The sequence below is a fragment of the Salvelinus namaycush genome, chromosome 30 (assembly GCF_016432855.1).
Source record: "Salvelinus namaycush isolate Seneca chromosome 30, SaNama_1.0, whole genome shotgun sequence".
Classification (NCBI taxonomy): Eukaryota; Metazoa; Chordata; class Actinopteri; order Salmoniformes; family Salmonidae; genus Salvelinus; species Salvelinus namaycush.
In genome coordinates this window covers 27,921,901-27,937,706 of record NC_052336.1, presented here as the reverse complement: position 1 = coordinate 27,937,706, position 15,806 = coordinate 27,921,901, and the positions used below count along the sequence as shown (strand labels likewise).

Below are 15,806 nucleotides of genomic sequence, written 5' to 3'. Positions count from 1 at the left end.
AATTTGAGAACATGAGAACATAATGGCAATAATTATATCTTTGCTTGAGTTTTTTGTTCTTCCTCCTCATAAAGTGGCAATCTCGTGTATTTAATATCAACCATTAGTGTCCATTGATTGATGTTCATTGTGTCCAGGAGCAGGCAGAACCAGTGGAAATGGAGGCATTGGCCAGTGCAGCTCTACAGAACCCTGTCCCCGGATTGGGCGCTCCGCCCTTCTCCAGACCTCCCCCAGACGCCACCCCTGTGGGACCAGCCAATAAGAAGGGAGAGTACGACAACCCCTACTTTGAGCCCCAGTATGGCTTCCCTGCTGAGGAGGACCCTGAGGCAGAAGACCAAGAGGAGACGTACACGCCCCGGTTCAACCAGAACCTCAATGGCAACAAGTACGTTACAACACACCTACGTTACAACACACCTACGCCATAACGATGTACACACAAACAAGCATCATAAGCCACACATTCTGAAAACATAGTTCAAAAAAAAAAAAGTGATGTATACGTACATCTCTTAAACATACACACCCAATTAAGTCTCAGCTCCTGAATTCTGCATCTGTGATATGCCTCTGGTGTAGCAGTCGAAAAACTAAGCTAACAGAGCGTGACAGACCTCTAACAGACCCAGACCTCAAACACTTTTTCTGCTCCACAGAGCCCAACGCCCCCTGAGGCCTAGCAGCCTAAAGCTGCCCGGAGAGTCGGACGGGGAGGGCGACTCCCGCAACAGTTCTCCAAACTCCACCATCTCCAACAACAGCAGCGATGGCTTTGGGGGCCTCATGTCCTTTGCCAGTGAGTCTCCTTAACCGGAGTCTATTTCAGTTGTATGATAATCACAGATCTGAAAGGGCTGGATAGGTGACGGTTACACTTTGTCCTCCAAAGCTGAGCTTTTTTGCCCTTCTGCTTGTCTATCCTGTCCTATGGGATCTTTGAACACTGAAGGGGGAATGGGTAAGGATTACCCAGCGGGCAATACTGGTTGCTGGTCTTCTCAACCAAGAAGACAACCAGAAATGTACAGTTTACAACCAGAAATGGACAATATTTGCCAGCTAGGTAGGGATTGAAATGGAACTTGACGATGGGCTGCAAATCATCACGGGTAATACTATATGATGGTGAGACATGGTTGAATGTTGGTTTCTTTGATAGACTTCATCAGCGACACTCTCTCTTTCACTGCAGGTAATCTGTACAAGAACCACGGCACCAGCTTTAGCCTCTCCAACCTGTCTGTACCCAACAAGGGGGGGCTGAGGGAGAAGGCCGCTGGGGCTGGGCCCTTCCCCAATCTCAAAGGTACCATACTAATGCAGCCCTTTGCCCTGTTTTGTCCACCTTTCACGTTGTCTTCACTCATCCTTCATCTCTCTTTCTATCTCTGACTTTTATCCATCTCATCTCCTTCTCCATGGCTGTATTCCCCTCTTATCTGTTTTTTGTACAGTTTTTGTGCCCTACAGCCGATTGCGGTCAGGTTTGTCAGTTGAAGGCAGTAGAGGCAGGCTGTCTACCAAAACAATGACCTTTCAAAGTTCAAAGGGTTGTCATACAGCTCTTGCAGTGGTTACAAAGTGTAAATGTTTTCGTTTTGTCATGGGCATTAAAAATCATTTTTGGAGTGCAAATTTCTACAATATTTTATACACCGTATCGTGTCTGCTATTTATCTTGTTGAGACACATTGAGCATAAGCTACAGTCAACTTAATCATTTAAAGTAACTGTCCAGTGTTTCCAGATTTCTTAGAAATTTGACCAATAATTAATTACAATATGAGTGAAATAATAGTTTTAATTAAAAAACATTTATTTTATTAAGTGTGTTTTAAAAGCAGCTTTTCTTTGTTTGAATTATGTGGGCATACCCCAACAACAGAATGGTGTCAGAGTATACAAGTCATTAAAACCACTGTAGACTGCTGATTGGCCAGCTCAATGAGCCAACATGATGTCATGTTCTATGAGGAAATAACAGGCATTTTTAAACGGTTTGACTTTGAGGTGGGGTTTTTTGAAGTGTTTTTTCCCTCCAATTTATGCTTTGGCCACAAATACAAGTATGGGATGAGTTAACAGAATATTACTTTTAAAAGTAAGATTTTCACTGGACAGTTAGGCCTACTTTAACCTGGTGTGGAGAAGGAAGGAGAGAAGATGACATAATAATGTGTAACTCTGACTGACATGTTGAACTTCTTTAACATCAGCATATTTCTTCCTCAGAGGCTGTTGCTTTGTTTGCACTAAGTAGAGTTAGTATTGACAGTATGTCAAGTAAGCATTCAGTGCTCATGCTGAAATGTCTGGCAAGCCAGTTTAGGCTACACGGTATAGCATTTATGCAACTTTACATTGTAGATTTTTACCTTTTTTCCGTTTGCCTTTTCTCCTCTAATTATTTTAATTTACAAAAATATAGAATATTTTAATTTTGACAGAGGAGAACATTGAGGAAGGTTTGTAGAAATCTTTATTTAGATTTTTTTAATAGAATGAATGGACTTTCATTCTAAATTTGTATTTGTCCGTCTGTGGACTGTCATGTTGATGTAAGTTAGGCAATAGGTGGATATTGAGGACCCCGTTTTCAATGTTCCCAATCCCACATGGTTGCCTGATTTTGTTATGGGAACATTTGTGAGAGAAAATAAGAAATGCATGTGTTAAATTCAATAGCCCCACGCTGTGTGGGACAGTAGCCATAGCAAACCAACGTTTGTTTCTTTTTTCCTTTTGATGGTGATTTTGTTTTGTCTTGACTGTTCAGATGACAGCCCGGCTAGTACCCCGGGTAGCCCGGGTCCAGACAGTCCGGGTATGTTATTGTCTGGTGTGGTAGTTTGTTTTGCCCTACAACTAGCTCCATCTTTGACCCTTATTCGATCCTACCTGAGTCCATATTACTCAGGTTGCATACTAGGAGATATACCTGTATATACATTCATGTATATCCATATCCTTCCCTCTGTTTCCTTGTTATTCCTCTCTGTTTGGTGGGAGTCTGATGCGCTATGATGCACACATTTATAGACGACAGATCTCTCAATTTGCATACATATTTACCCCCTTTTTATGTGGCATTTTCACGTTTTGTGTTTTTTCTCTTGGTTTCCCAGCAGGGTTGGGGTCAAGTCAGTTTTCAATTCCACTCAATATTTGAGGATGAATTGACATTCAGTTCCTGAATGGCAAATTACCCATTGCTTTCGATGAGGATTTTTCATTTCATCGATTGAAGCACAATTGATTACCCAAGTGGACTGGAATTGAAATGAAACTGACACCTGATCTCCTTGCTCTGTGCAGTCTGTTACCTTGCTTGCTCGCTTGTTCGGTGGCTCTCCATCGTTCTTGTGTGTTCTCCGTCTGAGGTCTCTGTGGTCCGGGAGCCCATAAACTCGCTCTCTTCTGGACATAGACACTTAAAATTGGCAAATGCTTTCTCCCACCCCTAGATGGTCTAAAAAGATATAGGGCTCCTAACAATCACCACATGTAAGATTGGCCATGAAATTTAATGGCCATAACCTTTTGAGATTAAAAAATGTCCTTCCCCCTTCCTTGGTCTGTCTCCCTCGTTCTTTTTCTTCTTCTTTTTATTTTCTGCACTCTTTGTGCGCTCTGTCAATGTGTTGCTGTGCATGTGTGTTGTGTGTTGATGTTCAGACTGGTTCGGTCTGGGCCGGTGTCCCTCTCTGTCCCTCTTCCCACTTCTCTGCACTAATTCTGGGTTTTGTGTCCAGTATTTGGACTAAATTCTCTAATGGAGATAATTACAGAGGCCGGTCCGGTGAGTGGAGAAGGTGGGTTCCGCCCTTTAAAACTGCGTGGGCTGCATGCTTCTCCTAGCCAGTCAACTACATCTCCCGGCATCCTCCTCGCTCACCCTCTCACTCTTCTGTCACCTGACATTCACCATCGAGAGATCATTCATCGTCATACATCGAGTCTGTCCTGTTGTCTTTCACCATCCACAGTGACTGTTCCCCCAATCACTAACCTTTGCCGAGTCACACGTCTTTGTGTTAGTTTGGTTCGGGCCCTCACGATCTTAGCTTGTTAGAAGCTGTGCATCCCATATTGACAATTGTGAAGATGATGCCATTCATTTTTTATTTTTTTTATGCCAATCTAAGTCTGCATTCCACAGTATTGTATGGGACCTGACAAGATGTTGATTCGAGTTGGTCAACATCAGCTTTCCCATTATTCTCCAAGCCAAGCAAGAAGCTATATTTGCTTGTTTGGCCACCTCTTTGGTCTCACACATACACACCTAGACCTCTCATCACCTTGCCAGTGGAGGCAGGCCTTAGCCAATCAAAACTGCTACCCTGTAGGTAAGGCATGACATCATTCTTCCAGTGCTGTGAGTTATTTTTAAACACTGTTTTATTGATAATTGAATTAAGGAGTGCGGTCTCACAGCACCAAGAGTGCTGTTCTGTCTTACTTCCTAAACGCATAGTCGCCGGTTTTGATTGGAGTTGTCATTGGACACTTAGCTGGTTTTGTGGTTACTGAGCATCTGTACCAGTACCACAGTGATCAAATGGAATGGAATTGTTTGAAGTGCTTTGATGCATGTTGTACAACTTATGGACGATGCTTCGGAAAATGTGGGGGGAAATGGCATCGTTGTCAGGTGAGGTCTTTGGTAACATGCGGTCATAGAGCCTACAATAATGGCTACGAAATGCCATGACAAAATTGGATATACTGGTAACAGCCAATGTCTGTTTATGACAAGGACCCAATGCATGTTTGGTGGATGTATTAATTTGTATCCTCACATTCAAGACATTACCTTTAGCTTAAATGTTCAGTGTCAAACAGGCTACCCACTGGGCAAAAACTGGTTGAATCAACATTGTTTCCACATCATAAAAAAAAGTGACTTTGAATCACTGTGGAAAACTGATTGGATTTGCAAAAAGTCATCAACGTAAGGGAATACATTTTTTTGGTGTTGATTCTCTTTAGTTGACAACTCAACCAAATGTAAATCAAAAATAGACGTTGAACTGAGGTCTGCCCAGTGGGTAAGTTATGTAGGCGCAACAATATTATAATCGGTTTGATAATAATATTGTTCACAGGCCAAATCTCTGCAGGGGATGCACTATCTGCCATGTCACTGTGTGTTCATGTGAGTGTCTGTCAAACTGTACAAGGTGACTAACCGTATGAACACTACAGTGTGGAGCTTTCCGTTAGCCGTGTGTGTATGTGTGTGTGATTGTCGACCCATCTGTATTTTTCGTTCTTTTACTGCATGACACACAACTTGTCTTGTTGCCATGCAGATCCCGCTCCAATCTGACCTCGCCTCTGTTCTCTGCCAATGTGTGATGCCCAAACACAGCGCCATTTTGACTCCTTCTGTGTGACGTCCCAGTTGATCTGTCCCTCACCTTTTAGTGTCTGAATATGAAACCTGTAGCTCAGCTAGTCATTAGCTAGTGTCCCTGCCACTGAAAATGTATGTGTGTGAGTGTGTCCTTTCATGTATGCAGGATGTGTCCCGTCTTTGTTAGTCTTTGATGTGGTTTTCTAATTAGTACACCGTAGACTATGTGATTTAGGGGCTTTGTAGTGAAGTGTATAAGCTCTTCCTGTATCAAGTCGACTAGTATTTCTTTTTGTATGTCCCCGACTTGTCGTTGGTTATGGTTTTGTGTTTTCCATGGTATTTACTATAGAGACCTCATTGTTCTATATGGCTCCTGCAGGAGGCGCCCGCGGTCCCCCCAGGGCGCTCGTTGACCAGAAGTCGTCGGTCATTAAGCACAGTCCCACGGTCAAGAGAGAGTCCCCTTCGCCCCAGGGTCGTGCCAACAACACCAGGTAACAGACCCCTATGAGACTGTATTACCAGCACTTTGCTGTCATGGCATTCTTTGACAACTCACGCTGACTGCCATATTTGAATTAGTTTACCACCTTCATGGCATAATGTCTAAATGATATCATGTTGGCCATCAAAAAACAGAAGCTGGTTGTTATAAACTTTCTGGCCAATATAATGTCAAATGACAGACCTGGATAGGGGATAGACAACCCTTCTCCTGAAGGGGATTGATATAACTTAAGAGCCAACGGTGACATATACAAAAAGGGGAGTGTGGTCGGAGTGACTGAACCAGAGCTGTGTCTCCCAGTGAGAACCAGCAGTTCCTGAAGGAGGTGGTGCAGAGCGTGCTGGATGGCCAAGGCGTGGGCTGGCTCAACATGAAGAAGGTGCGCCGCCTGCTGGAGAACGAGCAGCTGCGTGTCTTCGTGCTGAGCAAGCTGAACCGGGCCGTCCAGTCAGAGGAGGATGTCAGGCAGGAGGTCATCCGGGATGTGGTGAGTGGAGAAAGGAATTGGGCAAGAGAGGGGGAGAGAAGTTGTAATTGTGTTTTTAACCTTGATTTTGAATTAAAGCTGAATAACACCTTTCAATTAAACTGTGCGTGTGTGTTCTACTCTTCAGGAGATTAGCAGGAAGGTTTACAAGGGCATGTTAGACATACTGAAGTGCACCGTTTCTAGTCTGGAACACTCGTACACCAATGCCGGGCTTGGAGGCATGGCCAGCGTCTTCGTTCTGCTGGAAATCGCACGCACCCACTACCAAACCAAAGGTAACGTTCAGGAAACCTATACTCGACTGAAAGTGTCAACATTTTCTCTCAAAGGACACATTCAATCAGCATGTCATGCCCCCTCCCAAAACTACGACTTAACTATTTCCTCTGAAAAAATGAAAGTTACTGATGCTTGATTCTTGTTTGAAACCAAAGAAGTGCTTGACAGCGTTTCATATGCTCCACTTAAAGGCAACGTAAGTATTGGATAGGAAAAGGAGTGCAATCTAGATCATTTCTGGGGCCAGCCTTTTTTGTCTTTTTCTTTTATCAACTCATCTGAAAAGTAAGCCGTATGTTTTTACAGCAGTGAGTTCAGGTTTAATCTCTGAGTCAGTACCGTCAACGCATGCCTCATTTTTAGGTGTCCTTTGTAGTTTAATTAAGCATTCACTGAGCGAATTTGGGTCATAAGAGCAGACAACTAGGGATGTGACAAACTATTAAAAAAAACATTTAATAGAAATTCAACTCAAATTCACAATGCAGCTTTGCCAGCAACGGGTTGGGTCTCGGTGCATCCCTTTTAGATTGCACCTCTACTGCCATTACTGGACCTCAATTCCACGTTGCAAAGTTTACATTTCCTTCTTTGCGTAACTTCTTAAAATATTGCAATACAGGACTTCGCTACTGTTGCTTGCCTTTCTCTGCCATTTTTCCAACCATTAATAACGACGATGATGTAGTGTTGGAGCATCGACTCCAAAATAATTGATTCTTCGACTCCTTGCATGTCGACTCCCATTTCTAAGTGCTAAGATTCGATTCCGCTAGGAATCACTCCTAAGATTCCGATTTTTTTGGAACGGAAGAAACTGATTAGTTTCCGTACTTACGAGAATACAAACACTCCCATCTTTCATAGATAGCTAGCAAGGGACAGGGGGAGGGGAGGGGCACAGTATAGGCAGGTCTGTCACCAGGCAGACAGTCAGAACCGTGCACTAGGCCTACCTATCAGCAATCAAAAGCTGTATCTCGCAATTTCTTGGCTTACAATGTCTCGCAACTTCAGTAAAGCAGGACCTGTCATCAATGAATAAACTAGAATAGTCTACACGCAACAGACCGAAGACTGAACACGCACTCGCATTGCGAAGAGAAAGAGCAGGGGTGTGTGTAATCATTAGTCTAAATAGTTGCAAAACGTTTTGCAACTTAAACAAGTTTCTATTGGACAAATGCAAGTAGCTCCCTACTTTTTTTGATCCGTTTAAGAAACGTTTTGCAGAATGGGCGTAATGAATACTCCCCAGGCATCCAGAAAGAAACGTGTGCATAGACGGGTTGGTTGTTTTGCAACAACGCCGATGCGTGCGCAACTATGGGGCGAAACAGACTGGGTTGGCTTAGATTGTTGACATGTAAACTATATTTCGTCTCCAATGTTTATTGAAAACAAACACATTTGCACAATGAGCACTTTTTGTCTCTCAAATACATCTTTACAGTTGTTGATTAGCTAGCTAGTGAATTATTGCCATATTAGCATTGACATGAAAATCAGTCAACATACCTCAAAACAAGACCTGGTATCAAGAACAAGATGAAACTAGCTGAAATGTGTCACTTACGATTCCCCACATGGCAGTTTCTTGTCAGTGTTGGTAGCTATCTGGCCATCCAGAATCACAACTCACGGACTTCTGCGCAGCTGCTGTATGCACATCGTTTTCTTAATGTTAAGGATCCCAATTTCGTTTTAGCGTTTGAACGTTCACACCCCTACAAACAACCGTCTATTCTAACCTTCAAACCTCCTACTGCAACTCTACACTGTTTCTTTCTTCTCTCGCTACTATCTCTTTCCCTTCTTCCCTATTCTTCTCCCTTTTTCCTCTTTGGTGGCCTCAGTAGACCCAGAGAAGCACAAGAGGAGCCCCAGTGACTCTGCAAGCAGCCCGGGCAGCAAGGAGAGCCCGTCTGCCCGCATGGAGAGCACCAGGCCCCCGGTGCTCCTCGTGGTGCCCCGTCTCCAACTGCCGCACCCCACCTCGGGGGGCAAAGGCACCCACCACTTTGACACCCGGAGTCTGAACGAGGAGAATTTTATTGCCTCCATTGGTGTGTAGCCCACCCCATCCCCCCTTGCATGCGCTCTGAGAGCACCCCTTGCCACCCTGCTCACCAGTCTAAACCCTGCCCTACCCCTTGACCCACCTCTCTCCAACCAGGCAACAAGGGGAGTGCTTTCCCCTTAGAAAAAGAGCCCCTTATGATATTCCATCCACTTTGACCCACACCACTGATGTGCGCCCAATGGGTCAGCATTTAAAGCTGTAAAACTCGGAAATATATTTAGAACATAAATACACTATACTGGTTTGCCGTAATATTTGTACACAGGTTGCATATTTGCACATCACGCAACTCCAACCAAATTTTACAAATAACCACATTTGAATTCCAGATCTGGCCTTGGATCATATGTTGCTATGTGTGTGAGATTGGAACAGCTTTGAGCGGTGTAGGCGTGTGTGAAATATTGCATTGAGACCCCCCCCCCCCCAGCCTGGATGTGTTATGTGTTCCTCCCACCCTTCTCTGAATGTTGAGTGCCCCTGTTTGCCGCCTCCTCTCGTGGAGTCCTCCTTTGTTTCCCTCCTAGCACCTTGACTGTGCATGTCTTCGTTTTCTGTTGTCTTCTCGAAACTCCAAATCTGCAGTACCGTGCTAAGGAGTCTGACCACCTGTCTCTGCCTTTACTGCAGGTTTCCTTAAAGCGTGCTGTACAAGTAGCAGCTCTCTCAGCTCTAGCATGGAGGGTGGAGCGTCACTCCCCAGTAAACAGGCCCAAGGAAGAGACAAATGTCATGCTCACCGTTAGCAAGCCACGGTTGGCATTTAGCTTAGGGATAGGGCTAATTTAACACTGAACATCGTGGAGAAGGAGTGAAGCATTGCTTCTCCTTTCGACCACCATTCTACTATCTCAAATGTTACTTTGGGTCTGTATACAGGGGACAGATTCACCCAACTCCCTCAATCTCCCTACCTACCAACCTACCCTCACTTCACCAGTCCCTTTTCTCTCTTTGGGAAGATGCAGCTTCAATTCTACAGAATGTCTTTTTGAGACTTGCACCCCTGCTTCTGCAACAGCTCCATTCAATTTGCCTGCTAGCTGGCTGGCCACTCCATCCCCATTCCATGCCCTTCGCCCAAGCCCTGCTGCCTCTGTCACACTGGTTCTGGAGAGCCACACACTGCTAGCCAATAAGTTAACGCCTCGGTCACAGAACATTTTCAAGGAACCGCAGTATTCTCCCTTGTGTGGTTCTCCAGGACCATGGTCCAGGAGTGTTGGGTGTGTTGTAATATTACACCTCAGTAGCAGTAACTGGCAATGGATCAAACTCTTCATACAGATAATTATGTCATAGTGTTCCATATTGCCAAGCTGAAATGTGACTACTCGCAGACATTACAAAAACATCCTCAATTGTTAAAATAACTTTTTTTTTATGTTATGGTTTATCTAATGCTCATCCTCCATACCTGCCTACTCAACCAGCTCTCTGACACTCTCTCTGTCTTTCTCTCCTTGCTTGCAATGCATCTTGGGTAGAATTGTGGAGCAGGCACCATGAAAAGGATAAGCAAAAAGCTATGGAAAAACAACAGAGTAAGATATTTTTCACACACAAAAAAAGACTGGGGTATTGCATAACTGCCAGCTCTTAACACTTCCACGCCCTTTTTTCCCAACCTACTTATGTTGATTAGTCACAAATGATTTAAATAGTTCATGTAAGTGATCATGTTGACATGGATAATGATTCTAGGACTCTAGGTCTATAATCTTGATTTGCGGTGTGTACGTAACGTTTTGTGAATTTGGGTTGAATCACGTCTTGATATCAGTGGAATAACTGAGTTACGCTTGCATATCTCAAATCAGGAGTCATAATGTTGGGAGTTCCTCTTTCTTTCCATAGAGCTCCTCTGTCATATGTTTGCCAACAACTTTTTCCATTCCTATTCACTGAGTTGTGAAATAGTCATTGGAAACGTAGTCTGTCAGATCCATACCTAATCCCAAACATTCCCTATTTTCCTGGGCTCTTGAGGTGCTATCAAAGTTAAGACAGTGGCATTTTAATTTAGCAAATGTGCTTTTCTGGAAAATCACTACATGGCAAGAAGTTAAAATGTACAACAACAACAACAAGAAAACATAACTGAGCCATGAATGAATACACACTAGTTTGTTAGAGTACAAACATCTCTTGCAGGTTTGTTGGCTGCATGACCAAATGTATCACAGAAGTCAAGTCATGGTTACATTTGCACTTTTGCCCCATTATAATTGACTGTACTTTCTTCCAATGTAAAGGTTTGATGTCCTGGACTCTTCAAAATGTACAGATTGCAGGCCAGCGTTTGTTTCATTGTAGTAACATTTTCCTAGAGGTGCATTATGTGAGTCGTAACAAGGTGTTTCTGCAACAACTGACTGATATATCAACAACAGTGCTGTTGGTCAATGCTTGTCTAAAAGCAAACTTGTGCAGAAAATGGTCCCCTATTTTGACTGTCCCTCAGTTTGTCTGCATGCCTAACTGCCTGAGTCTGTATGTCCATTTTTTGTAACTTTGACCTCTTTTATATTGGTATCTGCCTTTGTCAATTACAGTTTGATGTACATCTATCAATATTCCTACTGATTTTGCACTCTCCACTTGCCTCTAAATAGTCACATGCTTGGTCTATTGAAATCTGACGGCTGGGTCATGTTCATTAGGGCACACAAAACAATGTTTTGCAACAGAAAACAAATGGGAATTGATCTCTCTGTTTTGAGCCATTTTCTTCTGTTTTGGCCTACTGAACATGACTGATTTATTATACATTTTTTTGCTTCCTGAATATAAAAAAACAACATAGCTGTTGTAACTGTTGTTCATTGAATTCCACAACAAAAAAAGAAAGGCAAGATCCTCCGGTTAAATGAAGTGTCCCTATTGTAGGGCCAGTATTTCCGGTCAATCCCAACGTGATGATATTAGAGGTCAGACACACCAATAGCGTTTGCTGGACGAGAGTACCTTGCACCTCTGAAAGTAATTTGCGAACCGAGTGCGCGCCAATTTTACATGGAGAATCGTGTGAAAAGTGTCGTCATTCAGATCAGAAGACAAACGCTAAATCCACATTCAGTGCGATGTGTGCAAGCCTTTCAGTAGCAGTTAGGTCACCCGCACCCTCCCCCACTTCTCTGCCAGTTGCCAATCATGTGACACTCCGTAAGGGGGCAGTGTGGAAGTGTGCATGGCACCCGTGCTGACAACAACATGTATCCTGCAGGAGCGGAGGGGGCTAAGAAACAGCACCCTGAGCTGACTGACACAGAGGAGAAGAAGTCCCAGATCAGTGCTGACAGTGGCCTCAGCGTCACCTCTGGATCCCAGGTCTGTTCTTTTCCAAAGCCAGCTCTTGTAACTAAGGGAAGAATGCACATGTTGAATCTGACACTTGTTTCATTTCGGTTATCCCCCAACTCTGGTGCTTGTCTGCTGGTTTTCATTCTTGTCAAAATGTCGGACATTTTCCTGTCAAAATGTAACGAGTACTTTTGGGTGTCAGGGAAAATGTATGGAGTAAAAAGTACATTATTTTCTTTAGGAATGTAGTAACGTACAGATACCCCAAAAAACAACTTAAGTAGTACTTTAAAGTACTTTAGACCACTGTCTGTCTGCTCACCTCTCTTTCTCAGTCTTTCTCGGTCTTGCTTTGCAGAAGAGTGACACAGAGTCTGTGACCGGCACTGAACCGCCAGTCCTTACCAGAAGCACCAGCCAGGACTCAGAGGCCAGCACAGTGGTAGGGCGCGGCCAACACAGAGAAACAATCTCAACCCGATCCTTAGCCCCTCTCAACCTTACCTCAGTGTGACTCATCCCAAGGCCCGCTTATCCCAAAGCTCAATTTTTATCCTTAGTCTTACAAGGTTTACACTCAAGGTTCTACAGACTCATTAAAGCTCAAGACATACATCCCCAGTAACACTTATCCCAAACCAGGTTGCTTCCCAATCTTACTAAATTCCAAGCTTGATTCATTTCTAGTCTTTGCTAACTTTAGTCCTACTCATCTCTTGTCTTGCTTTGTCTCAGCCTGGCACAATGGCTGTTGCCAAAACCGTACGTGTCATACTAATCTACCTTTTCCCCAGTGTTTCTTAGCCTTAGTGTAACTCAGTGATCCTCAAAAAAACCTGCAGCTCTCCAAGAGCAGGGTTGAGGAGTACTTATCTAACTCTTGTCTCTTTTAGCCTTAGTCAGTGTGAGTTCTCTGTGTCTCAGTATGCCTGATATTCACTAGTCTCCTGACACTTTGACCCCTGACCCCTCCAGATAAGTAACAGCTCAGGGGAGACGCTGGGAGCTGACAGTGACTTGAGTAGCACCACTGGGGAGGGCTTGGGTGGCAGGCAAGCCCCCCACCTCAACCTCTCCAGGGGAACACTGTCCGACAGCGAGATTGAGACCAACCCGGCCACCAGCTCAGTGTTTGTGAGTGGAAAGTCCTTCCTGGCTGATCACACTGCTTGATTCACCAGTTAATATTCGTGCAACTGTTTTGTTTTTTGGGGCGTTTTCGATAAGTGCAAATGCATTCGCTGCGGGACATGAAGTCTGCCCGTGGATGTCAATCTTGTAAATGCAGGAAAACCTTGAAAATCTTTGGCAAGACGAATTTATCCCATGATTTATGTTTTGTGGTGTTTTCCCAGGGTAAGACCCAAAAGATGAAGCCTTGTGTGAAGGAGGTGAAGGCTAAACTTGTGCCTGTCGTGGCTAAGGGGCCTCCCACCCAGCCCTTGGAAGACATCAGCATGAGGATTTACCTGTGTGATGGCCTGCTGGGTACGTTCCAGATGACTGATGTTTTAGAAAGGCTGTGGGTTTTAATATATATTCCAGTGCCTTCTTTAGTCTCCTTCTGTTCAACTTTGTGGTTAAAAAGTTACAGTAAATATCTAGTAGCCTCAGCGAGATGTTGCATGCACAAGGTAAACACAATATCAGGTCAATTTCCGCAACATCAAAGAACGTTGAAGCGCGATGCTAAATGTCTCTGCTGTCTTGCATCGTGCTCATCTCACATCTGCGGTGCTGCTCATTGTAATGTCATCTTGCTGAGTGAATCCTTCCTATAAGGCAAAACACGTACATACCTACCTACACCTACCTACCTACACCTACCAACCAACCAACCAACCAACCAACCAACCAACCAACCAACCAACCCCAACCCAACCCAACCCAACCCAAACAAAACAAAACAAAACAAAAGTTAAGACACACCTACTCGCTCAAGTTTTTTTTTTTTTTTTTTTTTTACCTTGTAGAATAATAGTGAAGACACATGGAATCATGTAGTAAGCAAAAAGGTTTTGAACAGATAAATATATTTTTGATTCATCAAAGTAGCCACTCTTTGCCTTGATGACAGCTTTGCACACTCTTGGCATTCTCTCCGTCAGCTTCACCTAGAATGCTTTTCCAACAGTCTTGAAGGAGTTCCCACATATGCTGAGCACTTGTTGGCTGCTTTTTCTTCACTCTGCGGTCCAACTCGTCCCAAACCATCTCAATTGGGTTGAGGTCGGGTGATTGTGGAGGCCACGTCACCTGATGCAGCACTCCTCTCCTTCTTGGTTAAATAGGCCTTACACAGTCTGGAGGTGTGTTGGGTCATTGTCCTGTTGAAAAACAAATGATAGTCCCACTAAGCGCAAACCAGATGGGATGGCGTATCACTTCAGAATGCTGTGGTAGCCATGCTGGTTAAGTGTGCCTTGATATCTAAATAATCACAGATGGTGTCACCAGCAAAGCACCCGCACACCATCACAACTCCTCCTCCATGCTTCACGGTGGCAACCACACATGCCACGTCTTGCTTCCGGACAGGCTAAACACATTCTTCGCACGCTTTGAGGATAACACAGTGCTACCAACGGGGCCCTCTAACAAGGACTGTGGGCTCTCCTTCTCCGTGGCCGACGTGAGTAAAACATTTAAATGTATTAACCCAAGCAAGGCTGCCGGCCCAGACGGTATCCCTAGCCGCGTCCTCAGAGCATGCGCAGACCAGCTGGCTGGTGTGTTTACAGGCATATTCTATCTCTTCCTATCCGTCTGCTGTCCCCACATGCTTCAAGATGGCCACCATTGTTCCTGTACCCAGGAAGGCAAAGGTAACTGAACTTAATGACTATCTCCCCGTAGCACTCTGTCATCATGAAGTGCTTTGAGAGACTAGTCAAGGATCATATCACCTCTACCTTACCTGCCACCCTAGACCCACTTCAATTTACTTACCGCCCCAATAGATCCATAGACGATGCAATCGCCTGCACACTGCCCTATCCCATCTGGACAAGAGGAATACCTATGTAAGAATGCTGTTTATTGACTATGGCTCAGCATTCAACACCATAGTACCCTCCAAGCTCATCATTAAGCTCGAGGCCCTGGGTCTGAACCCCGCCCTGCGCAACTGGGTCCTGGACTTCCTGACGGGCTGCCCCCAGGTGGTGAAGGTAGGAAACATCACCTCCACTCCGCTGATCCTCAACACTGGGGACCCACAAGGGTGCGTGCTCAGCCCCCTCCTGTACTCCCTGTTCACCCATGACTGCGTGGCCATGCACGCCTCCAACTCAATCATCAAGTTTGTAGACAACACAATACTAGTAGGCTTAATTACCATCGATGACGAGACAGCCTACAGGGAGGAGGTGAGGGCTCTGGGAGTGTGCTGCCTGGAAAACAACCTCTCACTCAACGTCAACAAAACAAAGGAGATGATCGTGGACTTCAGGAAACAGCAGAGGGAGCACCCCCCTATCTACATCGATGGGATCGCAGTGGAGAAGGTGGAAAGTGTTATTTCATAGTTTTGATGTCTTATCCTACAATATAGAAAAAAGTAAAAAAATACAGAAAAACCCTTGAATGAGTAGGTGTGTCCAAACTTTTGACTGGTACTGCATATCTATCTGATTCGTCTAACTCTTTCTCACTATTTGACTAACACTGCATGAACTGTACTATAAAGCGTGAAGGTAGGTCTGCAGTGAATGAGGTTGGGTCTGTTTATTTGTGCTTTCACCCCTTCCTGTGGTCTCTCTCTTCTCTTGGTTTG

At 44.4% G+C, this 15,806-nt stretch overlaps 1 protein-coding gene across 7 annotated transcripts in view; it reads left to right on the top strand.

Annotated features, from left to right (window-relative positions):
* Nucleotides 1-15,806, top strand: part of LOC120024943 (MAP kinase-activating death domain protein-like) — an 85,164-nt gene that overhangs the window by 47,741 nt on the left and 21,617 nt on the right. For 4 of the 7 annotated variants that reach the window (XM_038969322.1, XM_038969321.1, XM_038969325.1 and 1 more), the window contains exons 13-22: nucleotides 138-391; nucleotides 663-802; nucleotides 1,199-1,312; nucleotides 5,748-5,862; nucleotides 6,177-6,363; nucleotides 6,491-6,641; nucleotides 11,955-12,058; nucleotides 12,390-12,473; nucleotides 13,007-13,165; nucleotides 13,387-13,519. In XM_038969322.1, coding sequence (XP_038825250.1) covers nucleotides 138-391; nucleotides 663-802; nucleotides 1,199-1,312; nucleotides 5,748-5,862; nucleotides 6,177-6,363; nucleotides 6,491-6,641; nucleotides 11,955-12,058; nucleotides 12,390-12,473; nucleotides 13,007-13,165; nucleotides 13,387-13,519 — 1,441 coding nt within the window. Of the gene's footprint in view, nucleotides 1-137; nucleotides 392-662; nucleotides 803-1,198; nucleotides 1,313-5,747; nucleotides 5,863-6,176; nucleotides 6,364-6,490; nucleotides 6,642-8,504; nucleotides 8,712-11,954; nucleotides 12,059-12,389; nucleotides 12,474-13,006; nucleotides 13,166-13,386; nucleotides 13,520-15,806 lie in introns of all 7 variants that reach the window. The other 3 variants (XM_038969327.1, XM_038969324.1, XM_038969323.1) reach the window with 3 other exon arrangements.